Source organism: Martes martes (assembly GCF_963455335.1).
Source record: "Martes martes genome assembly, chromosome: 13".
NCBI lineage: Eukaryota > Metazoa > Chordata > Mammalia > Carnivora > Mustelidae > Martes > Martes martes.
In genome coordinates, this window is record NC_137901.1 from 73177983 (window position 1) to 73204714 (window position 26732).

General features: G+C 51.4%; 1 protein-coding gene across 1 annotated transcript; it reads left to right on the forward strand.

The window, feature by feature from the left end:
- The first annotated feature begins 9 nt into the window (after positions 1-9).
- Positions 10-23976, forward strand: HPS4 (HPS4 biogenesis of lysosomal organelles complex 3 subunit 2). Its single transcript, XM_080821474.1, has 14 exons — positions 10-92; positions 1500-2038; positions 3734-3824; positions 5667-5810; positions 8872-8979; positions 9408-9524; positions 10937-11031; positions 12866-12938; positions 13856-13892; positions 14774-14870; positions 15512-16433; positions 19788-19920; positions 20383-20491; positions 22800-23976. The coding sequence occupies exons 2-14, from the start codon at positions 1998-2000 to the stop codon at positions 22969-22971; spliced, it is 2139 nt and encodes a 712-aa protein (XP_080677600.1). The 5' UTR covers positions 10-92; positions 1500-1997; the 3' UTR covers positions 22972-23976.
- The last annotated feature ends 2756 nt before the right edge of the window (positions 23977-26732 follow it).

Below are 26732 nucleotides of genomic sequence, written 5' to 3' on the forward strand. Positions count from 1 at the left end.
GTCATCCCCACGCGCCAGCGCTGGGAAAACCGTAGGGGGCGGTAGGCGCTGGAGGCGCATGATCCTGAGGCCTCCACGCCGCGCGCCCGTAGGTAGGGTGGGGAGAGCCGCTGGCGCGGGGCTGCCGCCCACACTGCGGGTCCGATCGCGGAGCCCGGGGCTGCCGGGCTGCAGGACTGGGTTGGGTGGAAGGCCGGCGAGGGGATACCAAGGGGCGGGACCCTGGCCGAGAGCGCCTCTTGGCTGCCCCTCCGCGCTGCGATTGGGCCCCGATTGACCCCCGCGCCTTTGTCCAGAAATGCCAAGGCCACCCCCGGAGCTGAGACTAGACACTTCAGGTGCCTTTAGCCCGTTCCCCATCGCAGTGGTTACCGCCCGTTTTCCTGGCCTGCTGACTCACTGAGACCACTTCATACACCACCACCTTCCTGCCTCCAAGCCATTTCTGGCCACTTTTTGGCTCCCTCGGGTACTTAACTGCAACCCCAGGCTGCCGGAGCCTTCTCTGGTCATATCCCAGCACTTGCCCTACCCTAGGGACATTACTGGCCTCTTCTGGACCTTTTAGAGATAAGAGCATGGACCTTGGCAGTATAGGGCCCAGTCCTCTGAGAAGGAGGGATAGGGGGTTTCAGGCTGCTGTCCTCAAGATACCTAAAGTTGAGAAAAGAGAGATTTCACAATCCTCAAAGTCAGTGGGGTCCTCTCTAGGTACTTCTCTCTAGGAAAGGAGCTTTAAAAAGCTATTGTACTTCCAGGAGGATGACAGAAGGTGAGCATGCATTTGAAACCCTGTCTCTGGGACGTCAAGCTTGGACAAAATCATATTAGAAATACAGTTCTGGAGGGACCAAGGAATTCTCTTGTGGAAAAATTAAACCCTGTTTTGTTTTCCTGGAGTGTTATCCAGATCAGCATGGGGAGGTTACTGGGAGGCCAGTTTTCGATTGGTGGAGGGATAAAGTTAACACTATGAGCTGCCTCTGGCTCTGATGGGAATAAGCCAGAGAGCAGGCAATTTTTGAAGAGTGCAAGAAATAAGTATTAGAGTGAATGATGCCAGGATCCCTTCTGAGGGTGAAATCCCATGTCTGTTCTCTTGGAATTTGAAAGCCACTTGTTAAACTCCTGTTTTGTTTTGAAAACTTGCCCAGCTGTGGAATTCATGTTCAGATCACTTTTGAGCTGTCAAGGTGACAGTTCCTTAATTTGGGTTCCATTATTACTGCAACAACCGCCTTATTTGTATAGCTGTCCTTGGCACACAGAGCTTTTTCACACTAGCTCTTTAATTTTATCTTCTGTGAGGCAGAATCTTCTGTTCAAAGAGACTGAGCAACTTGTTTTGAAGTCCTGCAGCACTCTCTTCTTTGTTCTGAAAGACAATTTTTCAACTTTCTAGAAGACTCCTTGTGAAGTATACCATTTGCCTAACCCTGCTGGGTCACATGCTCTCTCATGGGTTTCTGAAATAATCTATTCCTTGTGGTTTATTTTAGGACCAAGGCACTGATGTTTGATCGGGAAGCTTTATAACGTTGAAAAGAATCTTCAGAATGGCTTTGAACTAGACAAGCTAGAAATCCCTTCAGAACACCACCTTCAGTATGCATCTTCCCCAGTGGGCTTTCCTGGCCAGGAGCTTTTTGTAGAGGTTGTGCTGCGGAGCGCCAGAATGCTGATGCCCATGGAACCAGCTTAGTGGATTTGACTTTTCTGGTAGAATTCTCTTGCTGTATTATATACTCTCTCCCAGAGTTCTAAGAAGTGTGGAGGTATTCATGGCACCGAAGAGCCTGTGGGGAAGGAAGTAGCACTTTCATGCTGAATGAAAACCAAGCAGGTGATACTTGTGGCTGAAAACATTTAAACCTTTCACGTCTGGATTTCCTGGATCGGGGACACGGAGGAACAGTCCCTCCTGGGGTGCAAGAAGCGATCCCAGACCAAATAAATAGAAAACCCAAATAAATAGAATGAGGGCGACAGGCAAGTAAATGGCCACCACTACCTTGACAGAGCCGACATCAGCCTCCTGGTGAGTAGAAAGGCCTGACTTCTACTGTGTGGCTGACTTCCTGACAGGCTGCTGGACCCATGTTTTGGATTAACTGAAAATCCCCAGCCAGGCTGTCTTGATTTCATTAAGGGGGGTGGAGGGTGGGGAAAGGCATTTTTTTCTCCGAGCAGGTGGATCCAGCATGTGAGCATTTCTCTCCAGAGCTGCTGGGTTGTGACCTTGCAGTGCTGGAGCTAGTCGAGCATGGCTGGTAGACCGGAAAAGATGGCCGTGGCTGGTTAATGCAGCCGGCTTTGATGCCGGTGTGGGCGCTGTAGGCTTCATCGGTAAGAGATAAGAAATGGCTACAGTGTGGAGCCTCACCACTAGAAGAGGTTTGGCCAGTCCGCCTCTTACATAATGTCTTCCTGAAACTTAGTTCCCTTCTCAACCCCAGCTGGGTTAAGTGTCTCTTGTCAATTGCTTCAGCAAACATTCGTTGAGGAATGAAAGCCAAAGGCATAGTTTAAATAGAATGAGCAGGACTCGGTGACGGGTTGGTTATGTGTGTGGAAGGCACAAAGAGGGAGTCGTTCAAAATGACACCCCGGTTTTCTTTTGTGTGCCTGAGCGAGGATGCTTTCACCCAGAGAATGTAAGAAGCAGGTAAACGGGGCCCAGCCGTGGAGTTTCTGAATGGGGTTTGACACATTTTTGAGGCTTTTTGATCTGGGCTTGTCCTGCACTAGAAACAGAGTTCTCACTGGTCATCCGGAAGAGAAGGTGGGAGCCAGGCAGGGTGGTAGGGGGAGGGTGTAGATACAGGGAGAAGAAGGAGGGTGACAGAGTGGTCACAGCTCCTCCTTCTTAACGCTCTAGCCTGATGGGTATGCTTTTGGACAGGTAAAACCCAGGCCTGGCCTTTGGGGGGAGTCTGCTTTGTGGTCTTAAACAAGTTAATTGTGGCTTCGCTGTAGAGTAGACTGTAAGAGTCCTTTGCGAAGAATGGAGGGTTATAGAAATTGAGAAGAGAGATGCCTTTGCATGGAGGAAATCAGAAGTTTGATGAAAGGTCTTGTCAGAGTTCCTCTTAACATAGTGTTAGGGTTTTGCCAGGCAGAGAGGGGTTCAGGGCTCTGCTGTGAACTCTCGTGAGCCCCATTTTCCCATCACAGACTCCCTATCCTACATTGAAACTGTATGTTTACTGTCTCCCTTTGGCCATCACAGCCCCAGGTCTGGCAGAGGGAGAGCACACTGTCGGGCCTCATTTACTGTTTGTTAAATGAACGCATGAATTTCTGGCCCAAGGGATATTTCCGGAGATTATCGTGCCCACGAGCTGTGAAGGCGGGCAGCAAAGACACCCCTGTTTTATTATCAGAGCCTTTAGAGACGGCATACAAAACCCTGTGGTTGTATGGTTGAGGGTCTGTGTCCCAAACAAGAGAGGGCCCTGGGCGATCTGTCTCCTGCATCTACTCTTCAGTCTTTTTGGCCAAACGGCCTGACAGCTGGATAAAGGCATATTTTTAGTTTGACTGGATGGCCCTTGCGAAATGGTTTTTCTTATCTTTTTGTAGCTGCTGGGTTCTTTCTCCTCTGGGGCCACCAAAAAGGTTCTCAAATACTGAGTAATGAGCCTGTCTTGCGCTGGGAAAGAGGAAGCTGTGTTTTAAAATACCTTGATCCCTGGATGAAAGGAAACATGGCTCTGTTCTGTTCTCTTGCCAGGTGGAATTATTTCTTCCTGTATGATGGTTCAAAGGTAAAGGAGGAAGGAGATCCGACAAGAGCTGGCATTTGTTATTTCTACCCGCCTCAGGTAAGCACCCCAGCGGGTTACTCCCTGGGGAGTTGGTCGGGGGGGTCCTACTGCCTCAGAGTGGAGGCTTTGCAAAAGTATATCGTTGACAGTGGGACAGTGTTCTTCACATCGCCCAGGCATTTGACATTTCTACTCTCTTATCCTTAGTTGTACTATTTCTTGCTGTTCTGGTCTTGAAAGTCCCAGACAGCTCACCCCTTCCCTCCTCTCTAGCTCTCTGCTACTATCCTGATTTTCTTTGTGCCTCCCCTTGCTCCCAGGTTTTGATCAGCTCCTTGGAAATGCTTTTTAAAATTTTAAAATTTTTAAAGATTTATTTATTTATTTGACAGAGAGAGATCACAGTAGACAGAGGCAGGCAGAGAGAGAGAGAGAGGGAAGCAGGCTCCCCGCTGAGCAGAGAGCCTGATGTGGGACTCGATCCCAGGACCCTGAGATCATGACCGGAGCCGAAGGCAGCGGCTTAACCCACTGAGCCACCCAGGCACCCAAAATTTTAAAATTTTTAAAAATTGATGTTTTTTTGAAGCACTTTTTTAAAGAAAAGATTTATTTATTGGAGAGAGAGAGAGTGTGTGTGTGTGTATGTGTGTGTGCTGGGGGAAGGGCAGAGAGCAGAGAAAGAAAGAATCTCAAGCAGACTCTCTGGTGAGCTTAGAGCCCGGGTCAGGGCTCGGTCCCACAATCCTGAGATCCTGACCTGAGCTGAAACCAAGAGTCAGATGCTCAACTGACTTCAGCCTCCCATAATAAATAAAACTGTTTTATAATAACCCCCTAAAATAGTTTTATTCAAATGTATGCAAAAGCAGAGAGGAGAGTATCATGAACCCTCATGAACCTGTTAATTAGTAACAGTAATTCCTTAATATCATGTGATACTATCTGTATTAAAAATTTTGCCTTCCTGTCTTAGAGATTACTTAATCAGACCTCGCTCCTTCCATTCCTCCCGCCCTCCCTCCTTACCTCCCCACTCCATTGCTAGTCAAGATCCAAACAAGTTCTACACATTCCGTTTGCTTCTTTTCTGTTTTCAGTCTCTTTTGTCACATACCACTCCTCACCCTCCCCTCAGCCCCTTTCCCCACCACCCCACTGAATTACCAAAGTCTGCATCTTTGTGCTGCAGAATGTCAGAAGGCCCCGCACTCTGGATGGGCCTGATAACTTCCTCAAGGCAGTGTCATTTCAGATCTTCCCCTGTAGTTCCTTTACACTAGTAGTACAATCTAGAGCCTTGATTAAGTTCAAGTCCGGTTCTTTTAAGCAAGACTTCTTCCTCGGGGTGTGTACATTTTCTGTTGCACTACACGATGTGTGTCTGCCCGGCAGGGTGGTTAAGGCTCAGACTGATCAGGAGGGCTAGGTATTTGCTCACGTGACCTCCCTCCCGGTTGGGTAGTTGGGGTAAATCTAGGCTGCTCTACGGTGGACCTGAATAGGGACCAAAGGCTCCTTCTACCCACACAGGGGCCTCTAGTCCTAGGAACAAAAACCTAGTTCTGCATAGGCCTTGTGTGTACGCGGCTGTGAACGTTCTGTGGCAGTTCTGTCCTTCTGAGCAGGGGACCACAGATTCTGTCTGACAAGGGCCCAGGAGTGAATATTGAGGCCTTGCCGGCCATGGAAGGTCAACATCACATGTCCTTCTTTGTTATTGCTACTGCCCTTAAATACAAAATCAACACTTAGCTCCCTGGCCATCTGCAGCCAGGCAGCAGACTGGATCTGGCCTGCCAACTGCGGTCTGCTGTGGCCTCAGCCCCTGCGCAAAGGGATGCCTTGTGAGTTCGACAGTTTTGACTCCCCTCCCTGGACTTTGCCTCTTCCCCACAGACCCTGCTCGACCAGCAGGAGTTGCTCTGTGGACAGATTGCGGGTGTCGTGCGCTGTGTCTCAGACATCTCCTCCTCTGCCCCGACCCTCGTCCGTCTGCGGAAGCTGAAGTTCGCCATAAAGGTGGACGGAGAGTACCTTTGGGTAAGTTGACCGGACAGAACCCGTGCTGCCAGGGTCGCCTCTACTGTGAGTCATCTGTCTTGGTGATGAGTGCTGTGTTGCCAAGGTGCTCTGGAGCCTGGGAGCCCCCCCCCCGCGCCCCCCCCCCGCCGCCGCACCCCTAGGGGTCACATGCCGTACTGTCCACACTTCCTTGGTCCCTCTCTGCAGGTGCCACCATAACCGAGTGCTCTCCAGAACATTCCTAACCTGCCCTGCGTTGCACATGGCTGCTTTCTCATTGCTTTTGAGAGATTTCAGCCAGCCTGAGGAAATTCTCTCTGCTCTGTGATGCAGGTCAAGTTTTCAGCTTCTGTCTTTTCTCCTCTGTATTCTCCACGCTTATAGGGCAGTGACCCAGAAACTCGTAGACATTGATATATAGATGTTAGGTTTCAAAGAACCATTAAAAAAAATTAAAAAACCATTTATTGACATCTGATAGTACCATATACAGTAGGGTCTTCTTGTCCCATGCCTGCGCTTATTTAAAACTGATTTGGGAGGGGAAAGAATGCTTAAGTGTGAGGTGGCCTGTTCAGCTTTCTGTGTATGCCTGCCAACATTTTACGATGACCATTTTTTCACGTATCAAACTGTTGAAGGAATTTTACAGTCAACACTCACATAGACTTCCTAGGTTCTGCAGTTACCATTTTATTACATATATTACTTATTATAGTCACTTTATCACATTTCCCCATCCAGCCCTTCATCTTTGGCGCTCACCAAAATTATGCACACTAGTATACGCCCCCTCCCCACCCCCAGTACCGCATGGCGCATAACATCAATTAGAGTTCGGTAGTGGTTTGTGCTTTTTTTTTTCTCTTGGGATAAGAGTTACATACACTGAAACACAAATCTTGAGCATACCGTTTAATGCATATGGACAAATGACACTCCGTGTGACACAGAGCCCTATCGAGATGCCAAATATTAGTATCACTCTGGGCAGCCCCCTGATGTCCCATTAATTCTCACCCTTGAGACCCAGGCAGCCATCGTTCTGATTTTTTCCCACGCGCAGATGAGTTTTGCCTGTTCTAGAAGTCACAGTATGTGTAGTGTTCCTCTCCGTGGGCTTCTGTCATGCGTGTGACCTCATGGGGCATGTATCAGCAGGTCGCTTCCTTTTCATTGTTCGGCAGCACCGTCTGAATGTCCATTGTCTGGATCTAGCAGTCTACCAACTTACCTATTTCTCGGTCCATGAACCGTGTCTAGTTAGGAGCAGTTAAGAATAAGGCCCCTAGGAGCATTCCTAGATGAGTCTTGTTGTGGATATGACTTTTCATTTCTTGTGGGTAAATAGCTAGGTATAGATTTGCGAGGTTACAGGGTGGGTGTATGTTCATTTTATAAGAAACTGCCAGACCTTTTCCCAAAGTGGTTGTACCATTTTGCACTCCTACCAACCATGTGTGAGAATTCTAGTTCTTCCACGTCCTTGTCAACACATGCTGTCCGTCTGTTCAGTTGGAGCCATTCTGCTGGGTGTGTAGTGATACTGCATTGTGGTTTGCATTTACATTTCCCTAATGACTAAGGATATTAATGGCCACTGGTCTCTCTTCTAGAAGTGTCTGTCCAAAGGTTTTCTGCCCATTTTTAAAATTAGGTTTTCTTTCTTTACTTACTCTTGTGAGTTCTTTCTATATCCTGGATGTCAACTATTTCTCAGATATATATTTTAATTTTTTTTTAACGATTTTGTTTATTCATTTGAGAGAGACAGAGACAGAGAGAGCACAAGCAGGGGGAGAGGCAGAGGGAGAGGGAGAAGCAGACTCCCTGCTGAGCTGGGAGCCCAACATGGGGCTTGATCCCAGGACCTGAACAGCCTGACCTGAGCCAAAGGCAAATGCTTAACCATCTGAGCCACTCAGGTGCCCTTGTCAGATATATATTTTAAAGGTATTTTCTCCCAGTTTGTGGCATGCCTATCTGTTTTCTTAATGATGTCTTTTGATGAATAGAATGTTTTAATTTTTTTCTAAGTTTACTTATTTATTTACTTAAGTAATCTCTACACCCCACATGGGGCTCAAACTCATGACCTGGAGATCAAAAGTCGTGTTCACGCCCAGAATTTTTTATTTTTAATGAAGTCTAACTTGCCAGTTTTATCCTTCAATGTTACTGCCCTCTGTATCCTGTCTGAAACCTTTCTCTACCCTGTTGGAGAAGATATTCTCCCAATTTTTGGGCAAGCTTTATAGTTTTAGCTTTTAAACTTAGGTCTGTAACCCATCTTGGATTAAAACTTATGCTTGGTTTGAAATAAAGGTCAAAGGTCCTCTTTTTCCCTATGGATATCCAGTGGCTCCAGCATCATGGTTGAGAAAACTCTCCCATTTGGATTCCTTTGGCTCCTTTGCTGATGATCAGGTGACCACTGCAGTAGGGGGTCTGTTTCTGGGCTCCCTTCTTTTCTGTTGATCTCTTGGAAGATCCCGTACAAGTTCTCACTGTCTTGAAACCAGATTGTCTAAGTCCCCCAGCTTTGCGCTCTTCCAAGACAACTTTGGATATTTTAGGTCCTTTGTAAGTCTCTCTTGTAGAATCAGCGTGTCAGTTTTTGAGGAAATGCTGGCAGATTATGGTCAGAGTTACATTCAGTCTACAGATTAATCAGGGGAGAGGTGAGCCCTGACCGTGTACCAGTGGTAAACCCTTGGATTACATCAGTGAACAAAACAGAGATCTTGGTCCTGGTGGAACTTCCATTCCGAGGGAATTTATTTATTTGTTTTCTGCCAGGGTTTCTTTGTTGCTTTAAGTTTCTGGCGATTCCCTCAGGAAGGATTCCTAGAGGTGGAATCACGGAGTCAAAGAAAACAGACTTTATTCAGGCTCTTAAAACATACAGCCAGATTCCTTGCAGACCGAGCACATGTTTCTCTTCTGTGGAACTCAGCCCCACAGCAGCGTTCCAGGGCTCTAGAATGGTGTGATGATTCAGCCAATTCCCTTCTCGAAGCTTCCAGGCTTGGACTCAAAGCAAAGGAAAATGCCCATCTTCTGGTTTCCCCCTTTCCAGGTCCTGGGCTGTGCTGTGGAGCTCTCTGACATTAGCTGCAAACAGTTTCTGCATCAGCTCATTGGAGTCTTCAACTTTTACAATGGACCTGTTTCTCTGGCTTACAAGGTATGGAGATAGTGGTGAGGAGTCTTCAGCAAGCCCCATGTTGCCAGAACACAGCATGATTCTATGAGTTGTTGTTATGCTTGGCGTAAATATAGCATGTCCAGCAACAAGATCAACAAGAACTCAGATGCCTTTGTTCCCCAGTGGTGTAGGTCACGTCCACTGCAAATGTCTGTTCCCATGTCCTCCTCCCTGGGACTGTTGGAAAAGCAGGTTACCCCTGGCCCCAGCACGTGTGCTGGGTCTGTGGCGGCTGAGTTCTCGGGGGGCAGGAGATGGGGGTCTCGTGGACATAGGAGGTTTAAAGTAGGCCCTGCCTTCTGGACAGTGTCCTGGATAAGGAACGAGTTTTGTAGGCGTAGGGAGCCTGGGCGAGGGATGTCTCTCACGGAATCTCAGACACTGACATCAGGCGGTTCCCATTTTAGAACCGCTCTCAGGAAGACCTGCACGCCGAATGGGGCACCTTCATTGAACAGATTCTGAGGAACACCAGCGATCTGCACAAGATATTCTGTCCCCTCTGGAACCTGGACCAGACTCAGGTAACACCCTCATCCCCCGTACCCATTTCATGCAGAGGAGTAGAGCCCGCTCGCCTGACCCACAGACTGCTGTCACAGAGCCCACAACTGTTTAGACGGTGCTTAACATGGCGTGAAGTCAATAGTCTGTAGAGGGTGGTGTTATTTCGCTAGTGTCCCAGAAGTGTGGAACTCGGGCATCTGAAGGTCCCTGTCTCTCTTGATAAGGATATTCCACGATTACCTTGTATTCTCAACATCAAAAATGCCCGGTGGTAACATTTTAAAAACAAGGTCTCTCTGTGTCCAGGAGAGAGTGCTTGGGAGCGTTTTGTTGCAGAGCCGTTCCATAGGCCGCTGGCATTCAGTGATGTGTAGGCTGCTTGTGTGGCTGGTCTGACCCCCCACACTGCCTGTTGCTCAGTGGCCTTGATCTCGGTGAATAGCACATCGTCATTGTCAAGGGCCAAAGAGAGATGCCAGGCTGTGCCCCCTTAAGAATCGACTGCCTTTGCCCCCAGCGCCCCAGGGGATGCGTTGGCCGCGTCTCACTGCAGTAGCTAAGAGGGTCTCTTCAACAGGGATGTGGCGTCGTGACTCTGCCTTCACAGAGCCCGACTCCGGCTAGAAATGGGGGTGGGTTTTCCTGGCTCCTGTTGGGGAAGTGATCGAAGTGGGCCCCAGAGCGTCACAGAATGGCTGGCTGGGACCGGGCACTGTCTCGAGGATGTGAGAGAGGAGCGTCAGCTCCAAAGCTGGCTCCGCTGGCACGGAGCTCTGACGGTGATGGTGCAAGTTCTGGCTGCTGCAGCAAATAGGAAGAAGGCTTTTAGGGACTGCTGGCAACTCTTGACCAGGTTCAGATCCTTCTCTGGTATTTTTAGGAACTTGTAGGTAACAGACTCCTTACAAGGATCTTGGAGCAGAGGAGTCTTTCTCTGAGTGAGAGACCGTGATGTTTTCATTTGCTGTTAAGGGACAGAGTCATAAGGTCACACGAACTGTGCTCTATGGCAGTAGGGTTTGGGCTTCAGATGGAGGGGAGCGGCAGACGGGGGGAGGGTTGTGTTTGAGGGGTAGGCTCTCCTGTCTGCCTCCTGGTCTCAGCATCGAGTCAGGGTCTCCTGAGCGGAGACCTACCTTTCTCCTTATGAGTGGCCACGTGCCCTGTTTGCCGCACCTTCCTGCGTCGGCAGAAGCCGCCCCGTTCCAAGAACTTGGCATTTTGCATCTTCCACAGTTCTGGGTGGAAAGAGGTGGAATGCAGACCCGAGACGTGACACAGATCTTACCACATGTCACCTTCTGCTTTTCCCCCGTTTTGGCTTAGGACCTGCGCCTCTGTTCCATAAAGGCCCCCCCACCCCCATCCCTTTCCACCTTGGCTGATGGCAAGTATGCTCACTCGGGGCTTTGCTTCTCCCCTCGCACAGGTGGAGCCCTTGTTGTTGCTGAAGGCAGCGCTCATCCTGCAGACCTGCCAGCGCTCACCTCACGTTCTCGCCGGCTGTGTCCTCTATAAGGGACTGTGAGTGATGCCGGAACCCTCTCCTGCACCCCGTGCCCCTGCTGCAGGATTCTCCCAGCCACCTCTAGGTCACAGCGTGGGGTGGGAAGGGGAAGCTGGCCAGTTCTAAGAGGGCTGTTTTGGCAAACAGCAGGTAGTTTCGATTTGACCTACGGGACATACATGTCTTTCAGCAGAGCCGGGAATTGGGCAGTTGTGTCCAGAAGAGGGTTAGGAATATAAAAGGCAGCTGTAGAGAGACCCACGGAAGTCTCAGCACGGGGCGCCCCTGGGTGGCCAGTGGCCAGCGCTGTAGGCCAAGGGGTGTGGACGCCTGCCGTGCGTGGCCCCCTCCCGCTGCACTTGCTGCGGCCAGCCTTGCCTAGCAGCAGAATGGCCGTACCTGCTTCTCAGGCTCCTGCCGGTCTCCCAGCTGGGTCTGTCTCTTGCTTGCCTCTGAGGTCTCAGCACGCTTCTTTGTGTAGTTGGAGGGCATCGGAAAAGCCCCTCTATGCGTGGTCCAAGGTGGCACTCCTCATGGGGTCTGCTCACAGCTTGTGTCCAGAGCTTTCTGACAACTAGACGAATGTGTGATTGGAGAAGTTCTGGGGGCCTGATGGGCTGGGTTTCCAGTCCTAGCCTCACTTTCCCGGCCCTGTGACCCCGGGCAGGTTGCTTGCTGAGCTTTCTCTATCAGGAAAGAATGAAATGAGAGGGCAAACCTAGAAGGACCTAGCCCAGGTCCTGCTTCCCAGTGGCCCTTGGCACAGTGCACCGTCATTCCTTTCCCCTTTGCTCATGATGATGGTTCTGAACCTGCTGGTGGTGCCTCCAGGCTCACCGGTGGCATGGCATCAAGCATATTTTCCTCATGTCACATTCCTTACATAGTTTTGTGTGGGTTTTTTTTTTAAGATTTTATTTATTTATTTGACAGACAGAGATCACAAGTAGGCAAGAAGGAAGCAGGCTCCTTGCTGAGCAGAGAGCCTGACACGGGGCTCCATCCCAGGACCCTGGGATCATAACCTGAGCCGAAGGCAGAGGCTTTAACCCACTGAGCCACTCAGGCGCCCCTCCTTACATAGTTTTAAATCATACACCTAACATATGAACAGAGCCTCCTTGTTGGGGGGTGGGGGGGAAGAATCAAGACAGAAACACATGGAGCACAGTTTCCAAGTTTCTCTGAGCCCAGAGCCCCCGTCAGCAGGTAGATGGGCATTCTTTACTTTTCCTGGTGTTTCCAGCACATCAGCGGACATTGCTTCTGTTTATTTTTGCCACATCCATAAATGGGATCCTAGGGCTCCTCAGTGTGTCGCGCAGAGATTTCTCTATCAGCCCATGCCGGTCTACTACATTCTTAGAATCGCCACACACCTTTGGTATTACAGCTGTGCCATGATTTTCAACTACTCTCTAGTCGATGGACATTTAGCGATTTCCCCATTTTTGTAGTAATTTTGCCATTTTTTCTGTAGTCCGTATTCTTCATCATGCATCTTGGTACAAGGCAGGTCAGAGGATTTGGACATTCTGAAGTTCAGTAGGAATGGCCAGAGTACCCTTCATAAAGGGCTTTGCCAGTTGAAACTCCCCAAGATCTTTTTTTTTTTTTTAATATTGTATTTATTTATTTGAGAGGGAAAACTGAGCAGGGAACGTGACATGGGGCTCAGTCCCAGGACCCTGGGGTCATGACCTGAACTGGAGGCAGATGCCCAATAGCCTGAGCCACCCAGGCGCCTTCCCCTACCCCACAAGATCCTCACCAGTTAGGGTGTTAGAATCTTTCCAATCCAGAGTCCTGTGATGTATTTTGTCTCACGGCATGTTTGTTCCTGTAACCTAGGATTGTTAGCACTCAGCTCCCACCCTCCCTCACGGCCAAGGTCCTGATTCACCAAGCTGCATCTCGGCACCAGGTATTGGAAAGCCCCCTTCCCCTGCTGGGATGCTTTGTCCAGAATGTCTGTTTTTAAGCCAAAAAAATAAAATTTTATATAATATGATCTCAGAGTATTTTAAAAAACGTGTAAGTGTAAAGGAAAATAGGCCTCAGGTTAACAGTATTAGCTTGTGGGTGAAGGGATTATATGTGATTTTGGGGGGAGAGGAGGGAATTATATAGAGTAAAATTATATAACTTAAAATACGAGTTTTTAAAATAGCCACTAAAAAAAGAAAGGAAGCTGCATCATTTCATAGGAATGAAAGCCATGATGGCTAGAGGAGTCTTTGGTTTTTGTTTTGTTTTTCTGGGTTATTTTGGAACTTTGGTTGAACTGTCTGGGAAGCTCTTCTGAGAAAATTCGTAATTTGGGAGAAAATTAGGATGGTCACCTCGACTGTGAAGCAGAATAAGCCTGAGAGCTCTCGCATAGCCTTTGGTTTAGGTCAGATCCTTTATCACGAGGGTCCCGGGGCGTTCACATAAATCTGTTGCGGTGGAATGTGCATGCATTCCATGCCAGAGCTGGGGCAGGTGTGGGGATATGGTGACAGATGCATTCTCCGAAGGCGTAAAAGGGTAACAGGAATCCTCACTTTCCTTCCCAGAGGAGGGAAACAACAATCAGAGCGTGAAGCCTGATGCGCATTTGGGGTGGGGGGTGGCTGCTGCCTGTGCAGGACGCAGGTTCTTGCCTGACCCCGGCCGTGGTGGTGAGCAAGCAGCTTGAGGCAGCTTCTGTTCCATCTGCTTGGCTGCTGGCATGCGGTGGGGGCCAGCACGCTGGGCCTGGCTGCGTTTCACAAACAGATGGCACAGCGCAGTCCTGATGATTGGGTCGGGAGGAGAGAGCGGTCCCCGGTGCCAACTTCTGTGTGTGTTTATTTGCAGAGAAGACCTGCAGGAGGGGGTGGCCCACAGGAACGGGGTGAGTGGCAAGGCGTCTCACTGCATCTTGAGAACGAGGTCTTCTGTGCTGCCTGTCCCCTACACAAGTCACAGGAGAGGCCACGCAGTCCCATGGGTTAGCTCCTCTGTTCATAGATTAGGAGAACAGACGAGAACTTTAAGAACGAAGTTAGCCGTCCGAGAATCCTGATATCATGATTTTAGGCGTACCTTTTAAATCCCTGTTTTCAGATGCTCCCTCACTCATTGTTACAATCCTGGTTAGGAGGGACTAAGATAAATGGCAGCGGCCATAAAGACCTTCTGTGGGATGTGGAGGTGTCCCCGGGTTATTTTTTTTATTTTGAAGCCCAAGTTAGGGCACATCCCTGTTGTCAGTTGGAAGTGCTTTCTTACAGCTTTGATTTGTTTTTTGTTTATGTTTTTTTTTTTTTTTTTTTTTTTTTGATTTTATTTATTTGACAGACAGATCACAAGTAGGCAGAGAGGCAGGCAGAGAGAAAGGAAGGCAAGCAGGCTCCCTGCTGAGCAGAGAGCCCGATGCGGGGCTCGATCCCAGGACCCTGGGATCATGACCTGAGCCGAAGGCAGAGGCTTTAACCCACTGAGCCACCCAGGCGCCCCTGTTTATGTTTTTTTTAAGTGCTGCTAGATTTTCTTCCCCCCAAAGTCACCCTTCTTCTCAGCGAGAAGTAAAGCTGCCTATGAGGGGTCCTTCCTTGCTGGGCACGAAAACTGTAGCCGTAGTTTTGTGTATTTTGTTCTGGGCTGAGGAGTGTGTCAGAGCACTGCTCTCTGAGTAGGCATGTGGGTTGGCTGCATCCCCCCAAGAGCGGTGACTCCCCTTCCATCTTCCCTGGCCCAGGGCTAAGCCCTGTCTGTGTTGCTTTGTGATTCTAGGAGCAGCGCTCCCCCCGAATGTCCAGATTGTGCCTGTGTTTCTGACCGAAGAAGAGGCCACCAGTCTCCATGAATTCCCGAGGGAGCGGGCAGCCAGGTACCAGAGCCGCCCGGGTTCCTCGTGGACCGTACTGGAGGGACTCCCTCCCATGGGTGTGTCTACACAAGCCCCCAGACAGCCCAGCCTTCTATATACCATCTTCTCCATGCTCTGCCGTGGGAGGGGCATCTGGGACTCGAGCATGTAGATAACAGGCAGCTGGCATCGTGACATGGGTGTGGGTTTCAGGTGCCAGATCTGTTGCACATCAGCTGTGTGACCTTGGGCAAGTCCATTCCCTGCCAGAGCCTTAGGGTTTTCATCTGTAAAAGAGACCCCATGATAAACCTACTTCATGGGCTCAGTGTCACAATTGGAAATAGTATATGTACAGCTTCCTGTCCGGGGCCTAACTCAGAGCGGACTTGCACATGGGGAAGCCAGCTCTCACACTGTGGGCCCTGCTGTCTCCAGCAGGTGATCTGGTAGCACTGTGTGAAGCTCTGAGGGCCAGACGGTGCCTTCCTTTTACTCCTGTGGTTTGACCACCAAGGCGTCTTCGGCTCTGTGGCCTCGGGCACCCACTTGTGACCAGTGGCCTTGCTTTTTATGGAAGCAGTTCTTTAGTATTCTCTGGGGAAGGGCACCTGCCTTGTGTTTGGCTGGGCGCCCCTCCTTCATGTCTGCCTTGTTGCCAGCCCTGCTGCAGCACCAGCCGGACTCCAGGAGCATCCAGCCCGGCAGCCTCCACGCCGTCGGAGCACTGTTGCCCCGACAGACAAGACCACTGGCCACATGGAAGCCATGGCCTGGATGCTGGCAGCCACTCCCGAGTCTGCGTGTCCTGATGGAGCCTGGCCAGATGGCAGGGGGGAGAACGGGCCCTTGGGTGGCCATGATCTGGAGGAGGTCAGGCCTGCAAACCTGCACAGCCCCGTCAGGGACGAGGGTCCTGGTCTTGGCTGCTCCTTGGCGAAGGAATTTCATCTGCCCTTGGGGGAGGAGGAACCAGACTTGTCTGCCATCCACATTCCAGAAGCTCAGGAAACAGGAACATCCCCGGGTTATTTTGCCCTCCCAAGTATGGGTGCCCCAGGTGGTGGTGGTCCTTGCTTTGAGGAATTTGTCAGCGACTCTGGCGACCGGGAACCCGAGCCACCTGACGCCCTGCCTGTGGTCACGGCCATCAGCAGCCTCCTCTCTCCATCCACTCCTGAGATGCTTAGCCAGAACAGAGCCCTGGAACAGCACGATAACCTCCCAGAGGACAGCAGCCAAGCCCCCTTTCCCAGGGAAGACCACCTGTCCAGAAGGACGAGCAGGCCTCGGTCTTGGCCTTGCTCAGACTTGAGGCAGAGAGGAACCGTGCTGCCCATGAGGGAACAGAGCCTGGAGTGTGTTGGGGTTCACGACAGCTGCTCAGCACCCAGCAGCTCAGACTTGGCAGAGTCTCAGGATGATAGTGGTTCCCCTGCAGACAGAAGTGACCCCAGGTCAACCCCAGCATCCTGTATGGGCCTCGTGCCAACGACGCTCTACACCCACAGTGTTAACGGGCTGGTGCTGTCCCTGCTGGCCGAGGAGCCGCTGCTGGGCGACTATGCCGCCATCGAGGAGGTGGTAAGTGTGTGCCGACCTGCCTCCCGGGAGCGGGAACAGGCGTGGCAAGGGCCCCCGCTTACACCACCGCGTAGGGCTGTGAGACCTCGTGGGTCTCACACAGTGGGGATGACAGTGGTGCCTACACCCCGGGTTTGGCAGGGGTGAGTGAGTCCAGCGCAGAGCACAGTACTGGGGACAGAGGCGTCCCACAAGCTCAGTCCCCTGGCCCTTCCCCACTTCCTTTTTCCCGGAGTGCAGGGCGGGATGTTCTGGCTCCCCCTCGGCAGGGTCGGTGTTCTGGCCGGCCCTGCCCTTCAGGTGCAGTGCGCGCATGATCATACAGGTGAAGATGGGGAGCACGGCCAGGGTCGTGCCGCTGCCCCTGCCACCACCGCTGGTGGCCTCCCCTCCCAGCCTGGGCAGCTGTAGGTCCTGTGTCAGCTGGAGTCTGGGTGGGGACTATTCCAGAAGGCTGTGCTTTCCCTCCACTGAGCCGTGGTGATCTGAAGCTCCTTCCTAGCAGTCCTGAGACATCTGAAATGCTAACGGGCTCCAGAAGGCTCCTCTTTTTTTTTTTTTTAAGATTTATTTATTTATTTGACAGAGAAAGAGATCACAAGTAGGCAGAGAGGCAGGCAGAGAGAGATGGGGAAGCAGGCTCCCTGCTGGGCAGAGAGCCTGATGTGGGACTCAATCCCAGGACCCTGAGATCATGACCCGAGCCCAAGGCAGAGGCTTAACCCATTGAGCCACCTAGGCGCCCTCCAGAAGGCTCCTCTTAAATCATTCCAGCCTCTTCCACTCAGAGCAGTGAACTGACCTTCTCGGAGCCCACAACGGCACTGAGCTCCAGTTGCTATAGTAACAGCCTCGCCTGGTTAGCCTGGAAGTGGGAGCAGGAAGAACAGCAGGTTGAAACAACTGCAGGGCAGATAGTGTCCTGGGGCTTGCCTTGTTTCTGTTCTTAAATCTGTATTATTCTAAGGCGGTCTTATTAGCATGCAAGGCTTGTAAGCGAACTAGTCCCCTTGGAGCACAGTGGAGGGAAGGCAGCTTCCTCTGTGCTGAGCCTGCTCCTCTCCAGGCCTGCTGGTTTATCTTCCCTTTCCATAGTCCACACGGCACCCGGTGGTGGTTGGGTTGCTTCCTGCACCTCTTCCACCGCAGCTGGGAGGGACTGACCCTCCCCCTTCCTCCAGCACCCCAGGGCCCCTGGGTGCCGTGCTGGGTCTGTCGTCTCCCTGACGATACCTTGGTACCCGTGGCCTCTTCCGCTTGGTGCCAAGCTGCGGACAGGTTATTCTGAAGGCCCAGCATTTGGATGCCGTGAAGTTGGATATGCTATCTTTATGTTCCCCCCCACTCTCTCCCCCCCAAAAAAGAAAAAATAGCATAGGCTCCTCCTGAGAAAGGAAGTTAATTAAAATGTACTCTGAATTCAGTGGCTTCTAAGGCCTTGACGTCTGCTATTTCAGCCAAGACTGAGAGCAGCACTGGGGGAGGCACTATCACTCCTGTTTTACCAGGAAGAAGACAAAGCGGAGGGTCCAGAATCCTGGCTTGTTCCCCATGTCCCCGCCCCTGCCCATCTGCTCCCCGCCCCGATCCAGACCCCTGGAGTGACTGGCCTTGGTTTGTCCCACAGGACCCCTCCGTGTCAGGACAGCGGCCTCCATGGGCTTTCATACAAAGGAGGGTCTGGTGTGAGGAGGGCCCCAGGAAAGGGATGCAGTGTAATGAAGAAGAAAAACTCTTTTCTAAAAAGAGTCGGGAGTAACTAGCTTTGATCAGCTTGCTGGTTTGAGAGCGGGCTTTATTGATCAGGCCCGAAGGCTGGCTGTTTTATAATTGGGAGAGCTCTTTTATTGCCTTTTTGTCCTGGAACTGCATACAAAATGCTTGACCTGATTTCCCTCCAGACCTTTGGCTGCTGTCGAGAAAAGCAGGTCCGCTGCAGAATGGTAAACCACAGTTCTGATAGGACAGTAAGGCCCGCCCCACACCCCACTTTGAAAGGGTTCCTTGATCATTTTACACACCATCAAGCCATCTTTTTTAGTGAGTGAACTGCCACCCCTTTTATGTTTGCTGAGGGTTGGGGCAGGGAGCTGGGTTGGGGGAGAGGGGGAGCAGCCAGGAGAGGTTACCCATGGTTCCAAGAAAACCCGAGTATGCTCACACCAGGGGGCAGCATAGAGCCACTGATTCTTTCCTGCTCAAAACCCAAGATAATCTCACTGACCTTCAAATCCAGGGATCAGATCAATTATTCACTGCTACAGTAGGGCTTTTGAGCGGTTGGTATACAGCAGATGAGGCCTGAGGTTAGTGCCAGGGTATCAGTGTAAAATTCTTCATGAAAATGTACCCCTCCCCCATGAAACTAGCACTTTGGGTGAAGTTATGTCGCTGTATCACTTCTTCCGCACGCTATGGCACACGCTGACATTCAAGCCACTTGCTTTACCGCTGACTAGAAGCTGAAGGAGCCAGGAATTAGCCCCAGCTTCGTGTCTCCTGGGGCTGTTGTGAGGATCACATGTGTGCTAGTCTGTCTCAGGGCTTGGCAAACTTTTAATGTAAAGGAACACCTGGCACGTGTTTTTCAGCTCTGTACAATTACCCGGCTCCACTGCTATAGACAATATGTAGACAGACGTCGTGGCTGTGTTCCAGTCACACGGTACCTATGGATACAGAAATCGGAACTTTGCTTTCTTCTTTCTCAGCTTTTCTGTTCACCTCTATTTTATGATTTTTTTACAGTTTACTTATTTTTAAAAGATTTTATTTGTTTCTTTGACAGAAAGAGACACAGTGAGAGAGGGAACACAGGCAGGGGGAGCGAGAGAGGGAGAAGCAGGCTTCTCGCCGAGCTGGGAGCCTGACCCGGGGCTGGATCCCAAGACCCTGGGATCACGACCTGAGCCAAAAGCAGACGCTTAACCGACTGAGCCACCCAGGCACCCCTGACTTTTCTACAATTTAAGAAAGCATTAGAACATAAAGGTGGGAGGGGCGCCTGGGTGGCTCAGTCAGTTAAGTGTCCGACTCTTGGTTTCGGCTCAGGTGGTGATCTCAGAGTTGTAAGATCACGTCTTGTATGGGGCTCTGCACTGGATGTGGAGCCTGCTTAAGATTCTCTCTCCTGCCCTTCCACTCCCCATGTTCACGCGCTCTCTTCTCTCTCAAGTAAATCTTTAAAAAAAGAAAAAGAAGAAGAAGATAGGGCGGGAATTAGTACTTTTCCAAAAACAGGTAGAAACACCAGTCGGAGTCCTTTCTGCTGATCAAATGGCCGTGCAGGTTTTCTCTAGGTTGTTACTTCTGAGGCCCCGGCCTGCTGAGGTTAACCCGGCCGTTCCTTTGCAGTACCACAGTAGCCTGGCGTCCCTGAACGGGCTGGAGGTCCACCTGAAGGAGACGCTTCCCAAAGACGTGGCTGCCTCCCCCAGCAGGATGTACAACTTCACGCATTATGACCGCGTCCAGAACGTGCTGACCAGTAAGGAGAGGCGCACGGGGCCCGGGTTGGGGGTGAGGACTCGGGGCCGGCGCCCCCGGGGTTGTTGCTGTGCCCGGAGTCGTGGCCTGCCCATAGGATGCTGCTCTCTCGCTTGGGAGCCAGCTCCCACTGAGTTTAGAATTCGCCTGGCAAACATTTCCTTACTCATTTTGTCTTTTTGGTTGTTTCTCCAACATTTTGAGAGAAGCACACACATGTTCAAATATCTGTGAGAAGATCTGCCTCGAAATGTTGGTGTTCATGGGCAGAAACCGGTGTTGCTCATTCTCAGGGACATCGTGCAGTCTGTCACATGGTGGCAGCTGAAGGGGCCCAGCACGTTGGGTGCTGGCTGTCATGGCCCCGAGTCCCCCCCCACCGCTCTTCCAATGTATAGTGCTGGCGGTGGGGAGGGCAGGGGAGGAGTCTGCCACTCACAACTTCTGTGTCCTCTTCTGGAAGCAAACCTGCCACAGGCGGCCACCTCCCAGGACCGCCGCTTCCTCCGGGCAGTCAGCCTCATGCACTCGGACTTTGCCCAGCTGCCCGCGCTGTACGAGATGACTGTCAGGTGAGTTTCCCCCCAACCTGGTCACTACTGAAGTCCTGCACCCAGAGCAGCCTTTCCAGGGGTCTGGGCCACAGTCTTATTCATAACGAAATGAAGAACATTCATCCAGTCCCCTGCCCATCATCACCTCCTTTCGAGGGACCTCTGTCTCTTGCCAAAAGCGATTCCCGAGTGCCGTTGCTGCCCACTAACTTGGGTCACGTGCTCACAGAAACGGTCCAACTGGCACGAATCTAGGAAGTAAAAGGCTTGCCTCCCCTCACCTGTCACACCCGAAAGACCAGTTAGTGTCTCTTACTCCAGGTTTTGTTGTTGTTGTGGGGTTTTCTTTTTTGCTTAGAAAAAAGAGATTGTGTTTTCGTTATCTTAATCGGTTTTTTTTCTAAAAAGTAGGATCACACTAATGTACTGTTTTATAAGTTCCTTTTTTTCACTTTATTATATATCCTAAGCATCTCCATATCAGTAGGTACAGAGCTATAAATTAGTATCATATAGTATTTAACCAACTGAATTCTACTTTTTCTCCCTACATGCTTCTCTTATGAAACCATAGGAGAAAATCAGGCAAGTGAAAGGGTCAAGAGGGAAGGGCGTGCTCTGTGTTTGTTATTCTACTCAGTCCTTGGGATAATTTGGACGGGTGCATGTTTTTGTCCTCATGGTACAGACGAGGATATTGAGGCACAAACAGGATAAGTGGCTTGTCCCAGTGTCACAGTCTGATTAAGGGACAGAGCCAGGATTTGAACCTGAGTCTCTCTGACTCTAACGTACACATTCTGTCCACATTTCCAGCTCAAGGGGGTGAGGGAGGGTGGTCGAAATGGAGGGGTGTGGGCTCTGGACTCCCACAGACATGCCCTGGGGCCTCAGCCATCACAGTGATGCTATGCCAATGCCCTGCACATGGGGTTTCGGGCATCTCTGTGGCCCAGCGCCATCTCTGGCCAATACTTCAGTGTATCTTTCCATAAAAATCTGCCGTCTCCCGCTTTAAGTCTGAGCTGCCCCAGGCTGGCAACCTAGATAAATGTGTCCAGTCACAGGTATGGGAACCAGTTGTGCTGGGGTGTGGGGGGTTCTATTTTGAGAGGGATGGAAATAAGTGAAATGTCAGCCTGAGATCTGTCAACCTCCTTGCGGCCCTGTGGTACTCCACCTTTTTTGGGGCAGAGAGGGTTTTAGTGTTGGGATACATGGCTTATTTTAATAGTAATAGAAGCAGCGGCCACAGTTTCTTAATCCCTCACCACGTGCTAAGCAATTTATATCTATTTGACTCTTAAAAAAGAATCTCTTGTCTCTTATCTCTTGTCTCTTAAAAAATCTCAGGGATGGGATTCACTATCGTTCTATCCATTTTACAGATGTGGGACTTAGAGCTGGGACTGAGAAAGGATGAGTCACTTACCAGGGGCACACAGCTCGGGAGCCATATGGCTGGCATCAGCTCCTCGGTGTGTGGGACCCTAGCTCATGCTTGTAACCACAAGGCCGTGGAGCCCCCTCTCCGTGGCTGTTGTGACATGCCTCTGACTCTTTCTGCTGGTCCAGGGAGTGGCACAAAACACCTAGGCCAGGGAGGCCCTTCTGGCCCTTTGAGCTCCCAGGGAGAAGCTAGAGGAGGATGGGACTCTCCTTCCTCCTCGCCTGGAAGCAGAGATCCCAGTGAGGGGGGCCCTTGTGGTTCCTGACTCTACCCTCTCTTAGTAGATTTGGGGAAACAGGCCCAGTGGAGCAGTAGTCCGAGGCCAGCAGGATCAAGGAACCAGCTGGTTGCCTGGCCCTGGAGTCGCTTCCTCCCTCATGGGTCCTCCTTTGCACAGGACCTTTGTCCCTCCCTCCATTTCTGTGATAGGTTTCCTGTCACTTTATGTCATATCCCACTCCTCTGCCCATACTCCCTTCACTCGTCTAGCCGCCCTCCATGGACAGTCTGTGCTTGGCAGCCTGGTGGCATCACCCAGCCCCACGCCATCAGGGCCCTGTCTGTCCCATGGGGTCAACCCTCTGCTGCGTGACGCTGTATGAGGCTGTCCCGTCAGTACAACGTGCACCCATCCAGCTTCCATGCCGCCCCCTTCGGGCTCTGTGGCCAGGGCCACCACACACAGTCGCAGCATCTCGGGAGTGGAAAGGAAAGAGATGGCGATGGGCACGGACGCTGGACCTCAAGTGCAGACATCAAAGCCCGAATGGTGGCATTTGGAGTTGCGGGGCCCCCACAGCGCCTTTTGAGGTCTCTGTGGGCAAAGGCCTGCACAGGTGGCACAGGGACAGTCATCTGTGCCCTCTCTCCCCGCAGGAATGCCTCCACTGCGGTGTACGCCTGTTGCAGCCCGGCCCAGGAGACCTACTTCCAGCAGCTGGCTGCAGTGGCACGGAGCTCTGGCTTCCCCAGCCCGCAGGACGGTGCCTTCAGCCTCCCGGGCAAAGCCAAGCAGAAGCTGCTGAAGCATGGGGTGAACCTGCTGTGAGCCAGGCTGGAGGGCACGTGCGACTCCGCCGCCCGCAGGGGGAGCCCTGCCTTCTTCAACAGAAGATGTCCCTCGGTTTTCTCTGTCTCGGTAGAGTCCCCTTTGCAGATACCGTAATGACACTTGAGTGTCTGTGAACTCGTTTGGGAGCCCGGGGTTTCAGTGGGTAGTACTCTGGGTCAGCAGGTCCAGAGCTCACGGTAAAGGGCTTTATGACACTGTCCACAGCCTACCAAAGAGGGCTGAAGCCTGACGCTCACTCTTCGTCTGAGGCTCCCAGCATTTCTCACCACTGCTCCCATCAAGGCCTTAACTAGTACCACAAACATTCAGGTGGCTGTTTCCTCCAGAACCCCGTTGTCCTGAGTCCTGTGGACATTGTGAGGCGGGCTGCACAGGGGGATAGAAGTGATTTGCAAGTGGACAGGGACCCCCACACCTCGGGTGGGGGTTCCTCAGAGCGCCCCCCCCCCCCGGAGTTCTGGACACTTGATGCAGGGAGGCGGGCAGCAATGCCGAAACCACCTTGTTTGCCTTCTTCTGGAACTCTGTGCCAAACCAGGAGCCCGGTCTTCGGAACACCCATGGTGGGAGCCAGTCTTGATACCGTGCAAAGGAGCCTCCTGGCGTTTTCAGGTAACTAAGCCCTGAGGTGCCGAGATGGGGAACCGGGTGCTCCTTTGGTGCGAGGAGGGCCGTGCAAGTGAGTGTCCTCAGCAAGGAATTTCCACAATGTCTGGGGCAAAAGCAAAGCTTTGTGAAAGGGAGCGGCACGCATGGGTGTTCCTGCCCATGTCCAAGGCAGACGGTGTGTGCTAACATGTTTGACGTCACAGTAGGAAGTACTTACTGGAGGCTTAACTGTTCCCTGGGAGTACCTGAGATCCCACTGGAAAACTGTAATGTTAATAATTTCCTAACGGTGAACCAGTGTCTCTTGTTGACAGTAGTGTCTTTTTCTTGAAACAAGTTGCCAATGGTTAAAAATAAAACAGCCAAAACTGCTATTGAGTTGTGAATAATGCTAACATCTCCAGTGACAAAGTTAAGATAAGGGTTAACATATTTTATGAGTGTGTGTGTGTGTGTGTGTGTGTGTGTGTGTATTTGGCACAGACACCTTTCTCGGTGCCGTGCCAATGTGGGCAGGTGAGGGGGGACACACTTCAGCGTGGTACACGGTGTGTCGGCGAGGAAGACAGGCTGTGGCCACTGACCCGGCTTCAGCGTGGCCGGCCTAGCACACCAGGCCTAGTTAATTTTCCTCCCTGGGGTCCCTCCCGCACTGGCTGGACTAAGTTAAGGGTCATCTTCCCAGATTCAGGAGAGCACACCCTAAGCTAGGGTAAATGTTTACTGTCCTACTGCTCTGCTAAATTCTCCCAAGAAAAAATTCAGCACAGGCCTCTGTGTTACCCCTTCAGGGAACCTTCCCACAACTGACTGACACAAAACATGGCCCTTTTCTGTTGTGAGGGTATTTTTTTTTTCAAAGATATTATTTATTTATTTGACAGACAGAGATCACAAGTAGGCAGAGAGGCAGGCAGAGAGAGAGGAGGAAGCAGGCTCCCCGCGGAGCAGAGAGCCCGATGCGGGGCTCGATCCCAGAACCCTGGGATCATGACCTGAGCTGAAGGCAGAGCCTTTAACCCACTGAGCCACCCAGGCGCCCCTGTGAGGGTATTTTTAAGCAGCCAAACTCTTCCTTTTGTTCACTGGGGCTCCAGAATTCTGAAGTCCCCGGATTTGAGCTCAGGGACATTACAACCTGTCCTGTGTTGGAATGGGGACAGAATTTGAGCCCAGAACCCATTTTCATCTGCCTGCTCCCAGCTTAGCTAATGGCCTGAGTTCAAGGACTTTTCCAAACCCGATCCGTTTCAGGAGAAAATCACTGGGCCGTCACTGGGGCCTTTCCTAGATGTCATGCCATCTGCAGACCTTAATCTTACTGGGTGTGCTTTTGGAAACCTCTTTCTCCATCTACTTTCTCAGAGCTGCCATTGAGCCTAAAAACACTCTTAACACAAAATACTTTCGTTTCTGGGAATCCATGTTCTAGGCAGACACATGCTTCCTCTTTAGATCTGACCCCAAAGTTAAGTCTTAAAAAATCACTGTAGAGCCAGAGATCAACACAGCAGAATGTGAAGACCCACACGCAATGGTTAGTTCAAAATAATGAGCACAAATTCTTCAGAACAAATTAGGAACCTACCTTTTCCCTTGAGCAGGGCCTGTACTTAGTGATTTGCTTCTAACAAACAGAACATGGTAAAAACGACAGTATGACTACTGGGAGCAAGTTACACAACACGTGGCAGCTTCCATCTCTCTCTCGGTTCGTCTCCTTTGGGGGAAGCTGACATTCAGGTAGCCTGTGGAGAGGCCCTCGTGGTGAGGGTCTCCCGCCCACAGCCATATGAGGGAGCCTTCTTCCTCCAGCCCTGGTCAAGCCTTCAGATGTGCAGCCTTATGACAACCTGAACCGGGACTGTCAAACCAAGTTGCTTCCAAATTCCCATTATGTGACATAATCAATGCGTGTGGTTCTGAGCCACCGTTTGGGGGTCATTTGTTACACAGTGAGAGCTCATTAAGACACTTGTGTGCAAATATCCCATCCACCAAACTAGGTTCCTTACAACTTTGGCACAGGGGGCCCTTGAGCCAAATGCTAGACGAAGCTGCAGGCTCAGATCCCAGCTACTCTTTTCCCACTGGAGAGAGCAGGGCTGGACAACAGCAAGATACTGTGAGCGCTCCCTCAGCTTTCTTCCTGCAGCTTCCCAAGCCTGACATTAATGGCCAGCTGGGATCCCCCCTTCCTCTCCTCTGGGCACTGCCCTGGCCTCTTTTCTTACTCCAGCCTCGCAGGTGCCTCCATGCAGGTCGCCCTTCTCTGAATGTAAACAGCCAAATGGCCCCAAGCCCCCAGACTTCCCGGCCCCACCCCAGCTTGCTTCTTGGGGAGGCCCACAGTGAGGTGCATGAAAACCCACAAAGCTTTCCGCTGGAGTTTGAAGAAACGCAGGTGGAGCTGGGGGACGAGCAGCAGTGTGGGGGAAGCTGAGACAGTCCCTCTGGATGCTGATTTCCTCAGTCCTAGGATACATGTTCAAGAGCTGGGGGTCAGCCTGGAGAGTGGCCTCCCCTGGTGTGCATTTCCACTGTTCCTGAAGCCTTGAACATCTCCCCGTCACCAGCCCAGCATTGGGCTCTCAGCTGTGGCGGCATCGGCACATTGCCCTCTGGCTCCAACTTGTCCTCAGCCAGTGTCCCCCAGCACCAGAGCAGAAAAGACAGCTGCATACAGTCATTTGTGCTGTGAACCTTCTCCTGCTCTCCACCAAGATGGGACTTTACAAGTCCTATTCCTTGTGTATGGAAAAGCACCCCCCCACCCGAGTCTCATCCACCTGGATTAATTCAGAAAAGCTGGAGTCCATAAACATGCACAGGCACACCCCTTCCCTCTGCTTCTCTGGTCTCGTTTACTTTCTGCTGTGGAGCGCAGCTCCATGACCTCAATGGCAGCCTTGACCCTGACCGGGGCCCAGAGGCCGCTGGAAGCGCACTGCTCAACCCCCCGTCTTCCTGTTCAGTACTACAGAGGTTCTGGTGACTGTGAAGACATCATTTCCTGACAGTCCCAGGCCCATACTCTGAAAATTAACATCTAGACTCCGGGCTCCCCAGAGCAGGGACCCTCCTGCTGGAGTGGGCCCCATACCCCCAGGCTGGTGTTCCCCCAAGGA

Bases quoted from the DNA above. Each gene is read 5' to 3' on its own strand.
- HPS4 (XM_080821474.1), top strand. From the start codon at position 1,998: ATGGCCACCACTACCTTGACAGAGCCGACATCAGCCTCCTG. The intron at 9,525-10,936 runs GTAACACCCTCA...CCCCTCGCACAG, and splicing joins GGAACCTGGACCAGACTCAG to GTGGAGCCCTTGTTGTTGCT. The intron at 16,434-19,787 runs GTAAGTGTGTGC...GTTCCTTTGCAG, and splicing joins ATGCCGCCATCGAGGAGGTG to TACCACAGTAGCCTGGCGTC.